General features: G+C 31.6%; 2 protein-coding genes across 2 annotated transcripts; one reads left to right on the forward strand and one right to left on the reverse strand.

Moving 5' to 3' along the window:
* Nucleotides 1–2,563: 2,563 nt before the first annotated feature.
* LOC133698479 ((E,E)-geranyllinalool synthase) lies at nucleotides 2,564–7,589 on the forward strand. Its single transcript, XM_062121417.1, has 12 exons — nucleotides 2,564–2,941; nucleotides 3,288–3,483; nucleotides 3,581–3,801; nucleotides 3,919–4,042; nucleotides 4,284–4,399; nucleotides 4,477–4,706; nucleotides 5,551–5,666; nucleotides 5,863–5,961; nucleotides 6,043–6,258; nucleotides 6,341–6,470; nucleotides 6,571–6,816; nucleotides 6,907–7,589. Exons 1-12 carry the CDS (start codon nucleotides 2,617–2,619, stop codon nucleotides 7,396–7,398), a joined length of 2,511 nt encoding a protein of 836 aa, XP_061977401.1. The 5' UTR covers nucleotides 2,564–2,616; the 3' UTR covers nucleotides 7,399–7,589.
* Nucleotides 7,590–10,757: 3,168 nt separating this feature from the next.
* On the reverse strand, nucleotides 10,758–14,961 carry LOC133698233 (serine carboxypeptidase-like 31). The gene is made up of 10 exons (XM_062121094.1): nucleotides 14,647–14,961; nucleotides 13,089–13,196; nucleotides 12,870–12,968; nucleotides 12,669–12,761; nucleotides 12,499–12,581; nucleotides 12,116–12,403; nucleotides 11,699–11,829; nucleotides 11,397–11,492; nucleotides 11,209–11,314; nucleotides 10,758–11,036 (listed from the first exon to the last, which is right to left on the reverse strand). The coding sequence occupies exons 1-10, from the start codon at nucleotides 14,915–14,917 to the stop codon at nucleotides 10,890–10,892; spliced, it is 1,422 nt and encodes a 473-aa protein (XP_061977078.1). The 5' UTR covers nucleotides 14,918–14,961; the 3' UTR covers nucleotides 10,758–10,889.
* Nucleotides 14,962–15,457: the final 496 nt, after the last annotated feature.

A 15,457-nucleotide genomic window follows, 5' to 3' on the forward strand; every position in this document is an offset into this window, starting at 1 on the left:
AAATATAAAAAAATTAATTTAAAAAAAAAATGAAAGTTTCTTCACACATTTATAATCAATTAAAGTAAGATCCGTGTCGCACGTGGATCTTATCTGGGGGTAAACACTGGGCCCGGAGTGATTAATTCATTATAGTATTTTATGTTTTGATGTTGATTGATTTAATTGAATTGCAGTCCACATTCAATCGCGGCTTTCAGAACCAAGGAATTAATTTCAACTTAACAAAAAGTCTTCAAGTCAAACTTGCAAAAAAAAACCTTGCATAAAGATGAATTTCAAATTTATACGAGAGACGTGAATACAATTACTATATATATAATTTCTCAAATTATTGAGTAGTGATCAATAAACTTTATTATTATTATTATTATTATTATTATTATTATTATTATTATTATATTTCAATAAAATTCAAAAGTTCATCATTTAATCGGTTTTAATTATCTAAATTGAAGTAATAATGTTATGATAACTCATTTACCCCTTCACAAGAAAGTCATTTGACTGGGAGATTTGTACAGAGCTCACCATTACCTGTACGAGTTAATTAAGAAATTAAAGAACGAGGATAAGAGGAAATTAAAAAATATAATCAAATAATTATTCAAGCTGAAGAATTCTATTATTTTTTTATATATAAAAATCCTTTTAAACTAAGTTGTTTATTTATTCACAAATGAATCATGGCGAAGAGAAAACATCAACATGAGAATTCTTCGATTCCTCGGCCCTCGGGATCTCATGTTTTCTCCTCCTTTTGCCGCTCGACTGAGGTATCTCTAATTAATTACAAACCGACCACGTCAAGTGTAGGATCAATCTCTATCTTTCTGGGGTGCCTGTCCTCGGTCCGCGTGATGTCTCACCACAAGCATTGCCAAGTTTTGTTTTTACTTTTATTCTTAAAACATTATTATGTATTTTCAGAACTACAAACAAGAGAAGCTTCAAATATTAATATTTTGTATTGTTCGTGGTGTGGTGTATAGTAATTTTTTATAATAATTTTTGTAAAATTTCAAAAATTAAAAGTTACTTTTAATTACAATATTAAAGTTTTGATAAACAAGTTGAAATCTTATTATTCATACTCTCTTTTATAGTACGTGCGGATTTCAAACCCTAGAAGCCTGGATGCTTTAATTACTCGAGGGGAGATCATAGCCCTTACCGAAGGCTTTGTAAGAACATAACTTTCAGAACGGTTGGAAGTGGAGCATTGACAGCATAAATCATTAAAAAAGAAAAGAACAAAAAGAATGGATCTAAAGGTTTATGCAATTAATTGTATATGCATGGCTTAATTATGATCTCTGATTATAACTTTTTTGTCCGCAGGTATGGCCTTTATATATTGAAGCCAACCCAGAGAAGCTTATTGGAGAAATATACGACTCCAATTGTCGTCGTCGTTCTGCCATCGTTTTCCCTGCAGTGGTTAATTGAGATGGCAGACATTAACGGTCGAGAGATCATTCTTCCTGATCGGATAAAGAGGAACATATTCTATGAATTCTTGAAAGCTGCCTTTTCCAATCTCTAACACATGGCTGGCTGGCTGGCTGGCTGGCTAAGATGTTCGGTTCAAGGGTATTAACAAGAGAAACATCAATTTAATTTTAATCTTTTGTATTCTCTGTGGTGTGTAATATTGTTTTTTTTTTGTTTAAAAATATATTAAAATATTTCTTTTATTTTTAAAATCAGTACTTTAAAATTATTAAAAAATCAGTTTAATATTTTTTTTAAAAGATAAATATACTCTTAAAATCTTGTTTGCTGAAAGAAACTTGTACACGCAGTCTTTAAGTTGGGGTGTTCGATCTAATCCATGGACTGCCTCCTCAAGTTACTTTCATTATTATTATTTTACAAATCATGCATTTATTATCTGTGATTTTTTGTTGCAGTAAATCAAAATAAAATATATAATTGGCTAGACACAATGCTGTTTTCTACATAATTTCCTAACAAACGGTAAGGCTCAATATTTTTTTCCTAATTAATCTTGTCATTTGATAAGGAGTAAAATTTTTGGGCTATAAATTATAAAATCCCATATAAAAAATTATAAAAACATGTGGTAGCTATTTTATTTATTTATTTATGTTTTGGATGATAAAGATATTCCCAATCTAATTTATTTATCAACCAGGAGTACATCCCTCGCATATTTGGTGATGCATTTTATTTTAATTTTTTATAATCATAAGAGTATATTGAAAAGATCATAAAACTAATAACCAAATGAAAATACAAAGATATAAAAAAAAGTAAAAAATAAAAACAGACTTGGAAAAAAAAAAGAATTCATTTATGAAAATGTAATTAACTAAGAATCATAATCCAGAGGGGCTAGTCTTCATTGTTTTTGGACGTATTCATTAATTCTGTCAGTCTCATGACTAGGCTGAACACAAATCCAATTTTACTTATGTGTGAACGTATGCACTAGATCATACAATCCCACGTTATACATGCCATGTCCCTAGCAGTCCACGAACTTTATAAGAAGAATTCATTTGCTTATTGCTACTCACTCCAGCAACTAATTGATCAGAAAGAGGAAGGAAAAAACATACTCAATTTCCTAATATCCTCTTTCTTTTAATTATGGAATTTTCAAAATCTTTCAATATTCAAGCTTTAGTTAAAACGATCAAGGAAGAGTTGTTGTCAGACAACAACGATCCATATTCGTTTATTGCACCTTCTGCTTATGACACTGCATGGTTAGCCATGGTTCCGGATATGTCCGAACCATGTCAACCCATGTTCAAGAACTGCTTGGATTGGGTGCTCAACAACCAGAACGTAGAAGGGTTCTGGGGAGAGTATGATGGCCATGGCATGCCCACTATTGAATGCCTTCCTGCAACAATTGCTTGCATGATTGCACTCAAACGGTGGAATGCAGGAGAAATGATTATTGATAAAGGTAATGATAGTGTACAAACGAGTATAAAATAATCATATCTTGATATTTTTATACTCGGTATTAAAATCTTGATATTACGAGTTTAAATCTCGCTATACCATTCTCTTTTCTAATATATGCAGATTTCAAGCCCTGAAAACCAAATGTTTTAATTACCTGAGGGGAGATAGCCCTTACCTATGCCTTTGTAAAAATATAACTTTCAGTATGGAAGTGGAGCATTGACAGAGTAAATCATGAAACGGAATAAAAAAAGAAAAAAAAAGAATGGATCTAAAGGTTTTTGCAATTGTATATGCATGGCTTAATTATGATCTCTGATTATAACTTAATTTTTTGTCCTCAGGTATGGCCTTCATTGAAGCTAACTCAGAGAAGCTTATTGGAGAGATATATGACTCTAACTGTCCTCGTTGGTTTGCCATCATTTTCCCTGCAATGGTTGAGATGGCACAAATTAATGGTCTGGAGATCATTTTTCCTGATCGGATAAAGAGGGTTGAGATGAGCATATTCTACAAAAGGGAACAAATTCTTGAAAGGTGCCTTTTCCAATCTCTTTGAAGATCAAGTTTGAACAGAACGTTCTATTAGCAATCTTGATTAGTTCCTGCTAACATTGCTGTCCTTTCCATTCAGGGAAGAACTTGTGGACAAGTATCATTATCCTCCATTACTATCATATCTTGAAGCATTGCCTGCTCTATATAATTTTGATCAAGAAGATGCACTTAAGCACTTGCATGCCGATGGTTCATTATTCCAATCCCCATCTGCTACAGCAAGTGCTTTCATGGCTACTGGAAACAAAGACTGCTTGAATTACCTTCAAACTTTAGTTCAAAAATGTACTAATGGAGGTTAGAAACATTCCTCAGAAGCTTATTTAAGTCCATTATTTTTCTCATTACCACTTGCAGCAGTTTGGTATTTGTGTATATATTTTTCTTAAGTGAATCTAAATATTTGCGAGGCAGTCCCACAAACTTATCCTATGGATGAAGAGCTATTAAAGCTTTGTATGGTTAACCAATTGCAAAGGTTGGGTTTGGCTGAGCATTTTAACCAAGAGATTGAAGGACTGCTGGAACAAGTTTACAGGTATATATAAGTAAATAAGTAAGTGATAATATATATATATATATAATGAGCTTTTAAAAGTTATTTTATAGTAGTGTCTGTGGGGGATCGTGATTGATGGTAACAGGAACAATGAAAGTTTCAAAGCCCAATGCACTTGGTAAAACTAAACTATATTATTATATCAATATAAAATTATGAGGTGGTTCTTTTACAATATTTATGAGTTATATTTATTCTCCATCATTTCATTTTTTTTCAGGAATTACATGAACCAAGAGTCATGGCCAAAATGGACAAATTCGATGGCAACACAGCTATACAAAGACTCTTTGGCATTTTGTCTACTGAGGATGCATGGATTTCGTGTATCTCCATGTATGATGGTTCTTAACTATGCCAGTACTTACAAGCACTGCGTCTTCTTACTCCTTCATTCCTTTTTTTTTTTCCAGGGATGTTTTGTTGGTTCTTACTTGAAGAAGAAGTTCAAGATCAAATAGAAAGCAGCCATGAATATTTCTCAAGTGCCATTCTTAATGTTTATCGAGCTACCGATCTTATGTTTCCTGGAGACCATGAACTTGAGGAGGCAAGGTCATTTTCAAGGAAGTTGCTTGAGAAAACCACATCAATGGGAAACGAAGACCAACATACTGTTCCTTTTCCAAGTTTCCACTCAGTGGTAATTTCTTACTATCCCATTGACAAAACAAAATATATACCTTCTAATTAATTTCTAATTTAATTAGTTCCCATATATGCAGGATTAATAAAGGAACACAAACTGTTTCTCACATTTTAATAATTACTCGGTGATCAATTTCCGATTTGTTGTTGCTTAGTGGTGGTTGGTGCGGTTAAATTTTATTTTTTCCCTTTCAATTTAAAAATAGAAAACATGGTTTTAAAATCAAAATAGCATAATAGGTTGATCCGGATCTAGATAAATTCTGGTTAAAAAATTAAATAAAACTTTTTTATTAATATGGTAAAAAACTTGGCTGTTAAATTATTAAATTTTTTTTTTTAAAAAAAGATTGTTTTAATTCTTTCTTAAAGAAAAAAAAATTTGGTGGGTAGGGGATTTGACACTTAGGTTTTGTAATGCATGCCTTGTGGTGTTTAAAAAGACTTTTTCTTGAAATACAAGGAATAGTGAGAACAAATAGAATGTCCCAGAATCTTTAAAAATATTATGTAATTCATTGTTTTTTAAAATATTTTCGTTAAAATAATATTTTTTATTTTTTAAAATTTATTTTTGATATCACCATATCAAAACAATCGAAAAACATCAAAAAAATTTAATTTGAAAAAAGATTAAAATTTAATAAAAAAAACATATTAAAACTCAATATCAAACACCCCCAAGTCTGTCACATAACTTCTTCCAGGAAATCATTTCTGAAAATGTGAAAAAATAAAAATATTCTACCTTAATGGAAGATAAATAAAAATAAAATTCTTAACTACTAGCTAGCTAAGTATTTCTCATGTGTCATAACTTTTGTGCGCTAAATATGTAGATTAAGCATGAGTTGAGGTTTCCATGGATGGCTCGACTGGATCACCTGGAGCATAGAATGTGGATGGAAGAAAAGAATAGCTCCGGTCTATGGATGGGAAAGACCTCCTTCCATAGGTAGGGAGATCTTACCAATTATTCAAAAAAATTAATTTTGAAATGTTAACTCTTTGAATTATTACCATTCAATCTCGAAGGTTGAACGGTAAGGTAAAGATAAAACCTTTACTCATAAAAAAGAAGAAAAAGAAAATGCCAAGCACTGGAACATAGTAATGATGTGGACTAATATTCAAAGGCTTGATACCTGCAGGTTATCATGCCTTCATAATGACAAACTTAAGCAACTGGCTGTGAAAAACTACGAGTTTCGACAAACGACATACAAGAGTGAATTGGAAGAACTGACAAGGTAACACACAGGGAAAGTAAATTTTTTATAAAGTAGTTCTAGATAGTTAAAGGAAATTAATGTCTTGGTTGTGTGAGATAGGTGGTCTAAGAGCTGGGGCCTTAGTGACATGGGGTTTGGCCGAGAGAAAACTGCGTATTGCTACTTTGCTGTTGCTGCTAGCACATCACTACCTCAGGATTCTGAGATCAGAATGATGGTAGCAAAGAGTGCTATAGTTATCACAGTTTCTGATGATTTTTATGATATGAAAGGCTCTCTTGATGATTTGGAAAAAATCACAGATGCAATTCAAAGGTAAACCAATGTGCCTATACAGAGAAATAAAAGATTATGAATGGAGATCAAACTCCTAATGCTCCCAAAATTACTTTGACAGATGGGATGCTACGGGCTTGAGTGGCCACAGTAAGACTATCTTTGATGCCCTGGACAGCCTTTTGAATGAATTAGCAAGAAAATACTTTCGGCAACACGGAACTGATATAACAAACAGTCTCCGAGATATAGTAAGCTTTCTAATAATTTTCTTCACCTTTATGGTTTGTTTAATTTTGTCTACACAGTTGATTAACGTGTCTCGGTATTTTGTTTTTTATGGTATGAAAGTGGAGAGAAACATTTGCTTCCTGGTTTACGGAAGCTAAATGGAGCAAAAGTGGATTCATACCTGCAGCTGAAGAGTATCTTGAGACTGGCATGACATCTATTGCTTCACACACCTTGGTTCTTCCAGCTTCATGTTTCTTGAGTCCAAGCATACCAGATTACAAACTCTATCCAGCCCAATATGAAAGCATTACCAAATTATTAATGGTCATCCCTCGTTTGTTGAATGACATACAGAGTTATAAGGTAAATTGTCATCTTTCATGTATTCTTACAGTTCTTTCTTTGTGGTATATCATATAGAAAGCTAATATATATTGTCCAATCCATTCACAGAAGGAACAAAAGGAAGGGAAAACCAACTTTGTTTTGCTTCACTTGAAAGAAAATCCAGAGGCAGACATCGAAGATTCAATTGCCTACGCCAGAGAGATCCTTGACAAAAAGAAGAAAGAGCTGCTGGAACATGCTCTAATGGATGGTTTTAATGATTTCTCTAAACCTTGCAGGCATCTCCACTTATCTTGCGTGAAAGTTTTTCAGATGTTCTTTGATTCCAGCAATAGATACGACTCCAACACAGAAATGTTTCAAGACATTCAAAAAGCATTTTATATTCCTGTAGAAGTTGGAGCACCAAAGCCTCTGCCTCCTCATCCCGGATCAAAACAGAGATATCCAACAGTAGTAGCCAGCTATCACTTCAATCAGCGGTACAAAAATCGAATCATTAGATTGGCTGCGAACAGTGTTGTTTCTCATCCTATTTCAGGAAATCCATACATGAAGATGCCTATGGCACCAAAGTTAAAATTCTGTTTCATGTAAGTAAGTTTGTAATTTAATATAAGAGAATAAGAGCCGGCGAAGAAACTCTTGGGCTGTAGGTGTCATGTAGCACATAGTACTGGTGATGACCAGGATTTCTGCAGCTATTGTTTTGCTGGTGTGTACAGTATGGTTGTCTGCATATAGCATGTTGGTATTTACAGTATATTGCCTTTGTATTGCAACATTGCGAGATGTGATTGCAATATAACAATAATACTTGTATTTCTATGTTTGTAATATGAAATTAATCTCTTTATGTTATTATGCAATAGAGAATGGATTCAAATTTGAAAAATCAAGCATAGGGGATATTATACGACTTCTTGGAAAAAATTTATGTTCCGTTAGGTATAAATCTGGAATAAAACTGAAGAAATTGGAGTGAAAAATCAATGTGAAATTTAAATTTTTTAAAAAATATGTTTTTTAAGATAAAAAAATAATGATTAAAAAAAACTTTATTAAAAGGGATGATTGTGATATTGACAAGGGAGTAAGAGGTTGACCGGTGGCAGCATTATGTTTGTAACGATCTGTAGATCCTTCTGTTAAATTAATTTTGTAGATCCTTCTGTTAAATTAATTTTGAATAATGAAATAAATTAATTTAATTTAATTAAAAGAATTATTATTAAAAGAGGTACATCTAGCAAAGACATAAAAAAAAAAAAAAAAAAAAACAAGGCATCCCTTGTTACTCTTAAAAAGTTTGAAAAATCCTATCGAAAATAGAAAAAATATTGGAAGATGAAATAAAAAAAATATGATATTAAAAATTAAAATGAAATAAATAAAATAAACTTGGACGAACCTTCTAACCCCAGATTAATATCTCAAACTCACAACATGTTAATCTCTAGACCCGGACTCAATCAAGAAGGTTAACACCCGATAAATTTAATGTTGAACAATAAAATCATAAAATAAAATCAAACTAAAATAATTTTAAAGGTAAAAAAATAGCAAAAAAAAATAAGGATCAAATTCGATAGGAAAAAAACGATGATGAAATCGAAAAACAAATTAATTCTATAAAACATTTTAAATAAAATAAATAAAAATTAAAAGAATGCGGACTAACTTTAACATATGAAAAAATTCATGGGGGATGAAATTGAAAAGAAATTCTAATTTTATAAATTATTACAAATAAAATAAATATCAATCAAAAGATTAAAGATCAAATCTGGAGAAAAAACTAATTGAGGGGTTGCATTGAATTTTTTAAGGACCAAAGTTAATAAATAAAAAAAACTATAAGGGATGATATTGAAAATAAATTTTTTTTTTATAAATTACTTTAAATAAAACAAATATTAATTAAAATATTAAAGATCAAATTTAAATAAAAAAAACTAATTAAAAGGTTGCATTGAATTATTTTAGAGACAACACACAAGAGCAGAGGCGAAGAGGGGGAGGCTGGCAGGGCCCGGGCCCCTACAAGGAATTTTTTTTCCAACCCATCCTTTAATAATATTAATATATTTAGCCTACATAATATAGCAATTAATATTTATTAATATATTTAGCCTAAATAATATAACAATTAATATTTTGGCTCCCTTTAATTCTATTTTATGGTTCTGCCCCAGCACAAGAGAAATAATATTTAAATAATATTACATAATTGGTATATAACATAACAATCCCTCTTTAAATTCGATAATTGTCTAAAAAACAAAAAAAAAATACACGAATGTCATTGCACACCTGTTTTGTTTTTTTTTTTTCCTGGCTTCTAGGAGTAAATTGAATAATTCTAAATTTGAAACGCCAAAGTACTCTTAAGTGATAGGTATATGTCATTTTATATTTAAGGGTAAAAAAATCATTAAATTATGCAAAAAAAAATTGTAAAAATATTAATTCAGCAATGCCAAGTGAACCTTGGGAAAGATAAAAATATCTTTAAAAGCAACCATGATAAATTTTGTTAATAAAAGTATAGATATCAAAACATTGTTAATAAAAGTATTTCAATAACCCCTGAAATTTTAATTCATGAAATTAATTGTCTTTGTATAAATATTGAACCTACAAGTAGACTAGTATTTAAATACCTTGCCAAAAAATTCTCATAATTATTTTAGATATTTTTCAATTTTAATTGGAAGTATTTTTTATCACAATATATGAATTATGAAAAAAACTTTTGTCTTTCAAGATAAGTAAACCTTGTTAAGGCACCTACATGGACTTTTTTTATAAGAATTTATTTAGGCACACAATTTCATAATAAATTCAAAATACCAGATTTATTCGTAAGAGTAAATCTTTATCATAAGCCATAAATAGAGCACTTGTTAGGAACCCATTAAGACCTTTAAATCATACATAGATCGCACAGTGTAGTTTACCTCAGGTAAGATGCGCTAGAAGTGTTAAAACTTTCTCTAATCATAACTAGTCTCTTACCTTTGAAATTTCTAATAAAACAAATAAATTTGAGTTTTTTAACAACTTCAAACTAAACAACTAGGTGGTGATTTTTTGACCACCAACTTCACGCGTCCAAGTACGACATTAACTACACAATATTTAAATTAGAAACTTTTTAAAAACAATTGGTCTACATGGGAAAGTATAATATATTAATCAAAATTAAACAATTTCCCCTCTTTCTTACTTTGAATTCAAAAAGTTTTGGCCATTATTCCGCATGCCTAAAAACTATAATGTTTTTTGAAACAATATTATTTGTATGAGTAAAAAGAGAGGAAAACAGTTAAATGGCATGCAATTTTTTAAGAAAATAAAATTAGGTACGAATGTGTGAGTATTACAAGCAATCTAAAATAGTAATGTAGTTGTACTAATTTTAATTATATTTGATCCTTTATTTTTAGTTTGATAAACTAAATCACTTCAAATCTGTATTTTTTTTTTAAGGATGCATATTGTGTATCCAACCTTTTTTTAATGGAATTTATCCAAATTATTTGTTAAATAATATATACTTATATATATATATATATATATATATATATATATATATACCTAGTTAACAAAGACAAATACTAACTTTTGACCGTAGATCACTAAGTATTGTTTTTATAAAAATATAATAATTTTGTTTTAGTAAAGTAATAGAATTCTAATCCAACTATAACAATGAGTTTTGGGAAATGAAACTTTTTATATCTAAAAAAAATGAATTAATATAAGATTAGGATTGTTATCATTGACAAATATAAAATAGAAAAAGAAAATGACTTGGAAAGGAAAAAAAAACATGAATAATAAAAAATAAATAAATAAATAACAGTTTTAGTTAATTAGGATTCTAAATTTATTTATTTAAAAAAGACCAATCAAATCACAACTTGACAAAAAAAAAAAAAAGGAGAGAGGCGTTATGGTCTCTTTAAAAGCTTGCCCCCTAATTGAGCCTTCTATTAGATGTAAGATATATATTTAATGACATCCTAATATACTAAGAGCAAATCTTCGAGGAACAAGATGTCTTGATCTTTTACACCACTTATTTATCGTTCACAAGGAAGAGATTCTCCTAGAAGAAAGGCTGAGAAGAATGCGAGGGAGTTGCTTGGTTTGAAGATTGGCACAGCATGTCCAGCTCCTCTAAATGTTGCAAATGTTAGCCCCTCGTATTCTTGGAACCAACCACTGACCTGATCCAGAGAATTATTCCTCGTTGTCAGAGATAACTTGATGATACTGTTAGTAATTCTTTCTTAAGACAATATATCTGAATGGAGTGGTTGATCTACTTTAGGACTAATTGATATAAGGTTTGATTTAATTTAGCTCAGGTTTTTGCATGTTTGTAAACTATGTAAATACCTGCTTCTGGTGGTACCAGGGCCTCCATGCCTTAGTGATTTGCAGTCCCAGAGAGCTTAAGCTGTATCTTGTAGACAGCACAGAAACTCCTCCATCTGTGTCACCACTGAACCATCCAAAAAAGATAATGTGAGGTTGACGAAGAATATTTGATTAATTTACAATCTCCACAGTGCAGGGATTCAAACCTGTAGACCCATATTTTAAGTCCTCTTGCTATCAGCTTCTTGTATATAGGAAGAACTGATGTCTTCGAGTCCGGCCATTCCTCAAATATCTTCTTGCTGAATCCAGAAATTAGCCATAATATTTTTCAGTTTTGAATGAAACGCATATATGTCTCATGGACTTCACATGATTAACTAGAATTTAAATTTGCAGCCATTGGAATTTCCTGACCCCGTGTGTCAATGAAACTAAAAACATTGACAAACAGAATGAACATTGTAATAGCAATTATAGAGAAGCATATAGATAGAAAACGAATTACTTGCAGATGCTCCAGTTCCTGAGCACGTGACCATCACTCACATGGAGGGCCTTTTGAACATCTGGTCTGTTGTAGAAAGCTTTTGCATATTCATCCCGGCATGGATCATAACCACCCATAATTCTTGGCATCTGATAAATATAATTAGAGAGTCATGTCATCACTTTACCCTTTTCTTCAAAAATAAGCGACAATCAATACCTATGAGCTTCAAATTAAAGTACATCAAAAGAAGAGGTCAAAAAAAGGCCTCATCTACAGCTAGTTTGTGTAGGAATTTCATCAGCAGAATACTCCAACAAAACAATTCATTATCAGTCTCAGCTTAAGTGAGATCCTTTCGAAAATTCAACAAGGCCATATTGTCACTTCACTGAAATAATATCAACAAGATTTAGCAATTCTGAAACCATTTACCTTCTTAGATGAGGGCCTAAACATGATTTGTGTAAATCTGTCGTCTGAACTTGCTGAATCACCGATACAAACTGAGGTGTAGAGGCTGAAAATATCTATCTCCTTGTACTGTTTGATTAATTCATCAACAGACTCGATACAATCATCATTGCTCCATGTGTCATTGCTGTCAAAGTTGCAGCTTTCTCTGATTTTCTTATGAGTTTCATCTGATATGACAGCATGACTCCAAGCATAGTCCACCATACCTCTCCAGTCTTCAGCATCACTTGTTTCAGGATTTCCTAACTACAATGTCACCAAAAAGAAGGGGGGTAATTCCTTAAACAAATACTATCGAGAAACAGGAAAGTCATGCATAAAATTTTGTTGTGAGACCATACTAGAATAGCCTTGAGGTCGATGTAAAAGGAAGGATCATTATTCTTGTCAATTATAAGCTCAGCAAGCTCCGGGACATACCTTCCTGTTAATACATGTTAAAAGTAGTGTCAGTAAGATTAGAAATGAATCAGGATGAGTCAGGAAACTAATTGCTGTCAAGGTTAAATACCTGCATAGCTCTCTCCTGCAATATAAAATGCCCGCTTTCTATATGATGGAAACATGAGAAACCACTTTTGCAGGAAAGCATAGGAATCATTTGCTAACAAAGAGGTATAAAGGAAATCTCAGGATTTTCTGATGGTACCAAGATGGTCCAAAGCACTCATATATAACACAATCACTGCAAGAGAATCAGCTTGAAACTCACCCGTAAATTCATCCCCTATGATATGATCATCATTATTAGTTGCATTCGAATATGAAAACCCAACTCCAACTGGAGATTCCAGGAATAACATATTGGCCTCTGCATCATCAGAGACACAAAGAAGGTTTGAAATCATTTTTTTCTAATTAATCGCATTTATACTTGCATGTCATATTTTGTAAGATTGTGGGACCTCATTAGATACACACACACACACACCTGTATTCCAAGAGTAAGGATTATATTTAAGTCCATGTCCATTGGTGTCTACAATGAAAGGGCCAATCTCTTGTGTTGCTCCTTGTCCTACAGAAGAGCACCCAGGACCTGAAACGTGGAGCATCTTGTCACCTCATTAGAGAACATAGAAACTAGTTATTGAAAAGAACTTGCTTTGGATAAGGTGGATAGAGGAAGAAAAACGAAACCCCCACTCTGATATATTAAGAAAGAGGATTTATATAATACGCTGAAGCTCAGGTGAAAAAATATGTGAAAAAATTGTTGAGGCCGCGGCAAGTGTTTTTTTTTTTAACAATAATATTAAACTTCATCAAACAAGTAAATTTTAAAATTTCTAGATTTAATTTCTTAATACTTATCTCAAATTTAAAATTAATATTTATAAAAGTTATTTTGATATGGCTTAGTTAACTTGACGGGTCAAAAAAATATCTTTATCGACAAGTAAAAAATATGGTTTAGCTTTTAAGAAAAAAATCAAGATGATATTTTTTTAATATTGAGACTGTGATATATTGAATGGAATCGAGCTTTGCGGCTTAACCCATCAAACCCGCGACCTGGATCGTGAGCTCCATTAGGTTTAACAACTTTGTTTTTTTAACTATTTCTTAATTAATAATATGATATAAAAAATAAATACTCACAAAAATAAGTATTAATTAAATATTATGATGTTTGTTGGAGATGTACAATAACCTCATAGAAAAGTAAACAAAAATAAATTATAAAAATCAATTCAAAATCAATCAAATATTAAAATATTGAATGATAAAATAAAAAAAAATAGTTTTGAAATATTAAACTAGAACATTGAATTTAAAAAATAAAAATTGCAACTCCTTCATTGTTTACATGAATAATGACGGAGTTGAGATTTCTCATGTTTTTTTAATTTAATTTAATATTAAAAGATTAAATAAAAAAAATAAACAATGAAATTAAAAAAAAAAAAAAAGTCAGCTCCTTCACTATTTATAGCCAGTTTTCCTTATTTTTTCAATTTAATTGAATATTAAATAATAAAATTTAAAAGGAAGGAAAGTTCCTTCCCTGTTTCATATACGGGCTTTTCCAGTTCCATTAGTATAGAAGTTGATATATTTAAAGAACATGTGCTTCTCCACTATAATACCCTCATAAGACTATAGGTGGATAGATTTGGTCAAGAGATTGGTAACAATCTAAATGGCTTTGAAGATAATTACAAGATGAGTAAAAATTTTCCTGCTAGAGTACTTTATAGTGATACCTGCATAATACCTTTTTCCTTGGACTCCTTTTGTTCTGACTTCTGATCAATACCTAGCATTTCAGTCTAGCCTAAATCCTGACAGGATGAGGCATCACAAAGGATGCTGCAATAGCTAGACAACGGCGTTATTTTTTATTCTTTTCGAGCCGAGAGAACAAGCTTAAATGGCATTCCATCATAACCATTCATGGGGTATATGTCATTTCCATTTTGGCCTAAAAAACACAAGGAAAAGGTGGAAGCTGCCTGTCTAATGATGATATTATGCTATATGCTTACCTCCATTAAGCCACAGGACTAGAGGTTTTTCATCAGGATGAGTTGTGGCCTCATAGAACCAGTAAAACAATGCCCGTCCATTCTGTTCATTGACGGTAACATAGCCAGCATAGTGCTTGAAGTTCACATCCGGCTGGCCTGGCAAATTAGTTACAAGATGCTCACCTCCCAGTGGCTGGCCGGGAAAATGCCAGTGTCTATTACTCACAACAGAGGATAAAGCAAAAAGAACCGAAGCAAGGAAAAGTGTCACCTTGGGTACCAAATCCATACTGGAAATAAAGAACAATTTAGTGAGAGATATAGCTTCTAAAAAAAGGAGATGATGCTACAAGAATGCAAGGATGTCTATTTATAGTGTTGGAGGGTATATATTTTGAAGGAGATAAATATTATACAATATTTGATATTTGGGAGAGCAAGCAGTCGTATGTGCCACGGTGATTTTGCCATGTTGGCAACCTTAAAGGCATCTGACATGGACTTTTGGGCAACTTGTTCTTGCATGAACATGGTTTGACGGAGCCTCCATATGTCGGGTGGGTTGATTTCATGGTGGAATGATAGAATTACATCCCACATATCCGTACATGTTTAAAAAAAAATTAGATTTCATGACACCCGACGTTTAAATTTTCTAATCTTGGCGTGGATTTTCTGTATTTTATGATAGCATTTAGTTATTTTCGTGTTCTGTATTTTATAATAGCATTTAGTTATTTTTATAAAATAAAAAAGATAAAAATGATAGAGATAAAAACAAACTTGTTTGGAGACATTAAAATAAATACATCTTTGTAGTACTTTATAG

Source organism: Populus nigra, chromosome 7 (assembly GCF_951802175.1).
Source record: "Populus nigra chromosome 7, ddPopNigr1.1, whole genome shotgun sequence".
Classification (NCBI taxonomy): domain Eukaryota; kingdom Viridiplantae; phylum Streptophyta; class Magnoliopsida; order Malpighiales; family Salicaceae; genus Populus; species Populus nigra.

Bases quoted from the DNA above. Each gene is read 5' to 3' on its own strand.
- LOC133698479 (XM_062121417.1), top strand. From the start codon at position 2,617: ATGGAATTTTCAAAATCTTTCAATATTCAAGCTTTAGTTAAAACGATC. The intron at 3,484-3,580 runs GTGCCTTTTCCA...CTTTCCATTCAG, and splicing joins AGGGAACAAATTCTTGAAAG to GGAAGAACTTGTGGACAAGT. The intron at 5,962-6,042 runs GTAACACACAGG...TGTGTGAGATAG, and splicing joins GAATTGGAAGAACTGACAAG to GTGGTCTAAGAGCTGGGGCC.
- LOC133698233 (XM_062121094.1), bottom strand. From the start codon at position 14,917: ATGGATTTGGTACCCAAGGTGACACTTTTCCTTGCTTCGGTTCTTTTT. The intron at 13,197-14,646 runs GTAAGCATATAG...TCCACGTTTCAG, and splicing joins AGTCCTGTGGCTTAATGGAG to GTCCTGGGTGCTCTTCTGTA. The intron at 12,762-12,869 runs GTGAGTTTCAAG...CCTCTTTGTTAG, and splicing joins CATAGGGGATGAATTTACGG to CAAATGATTCCTATGCTTTC.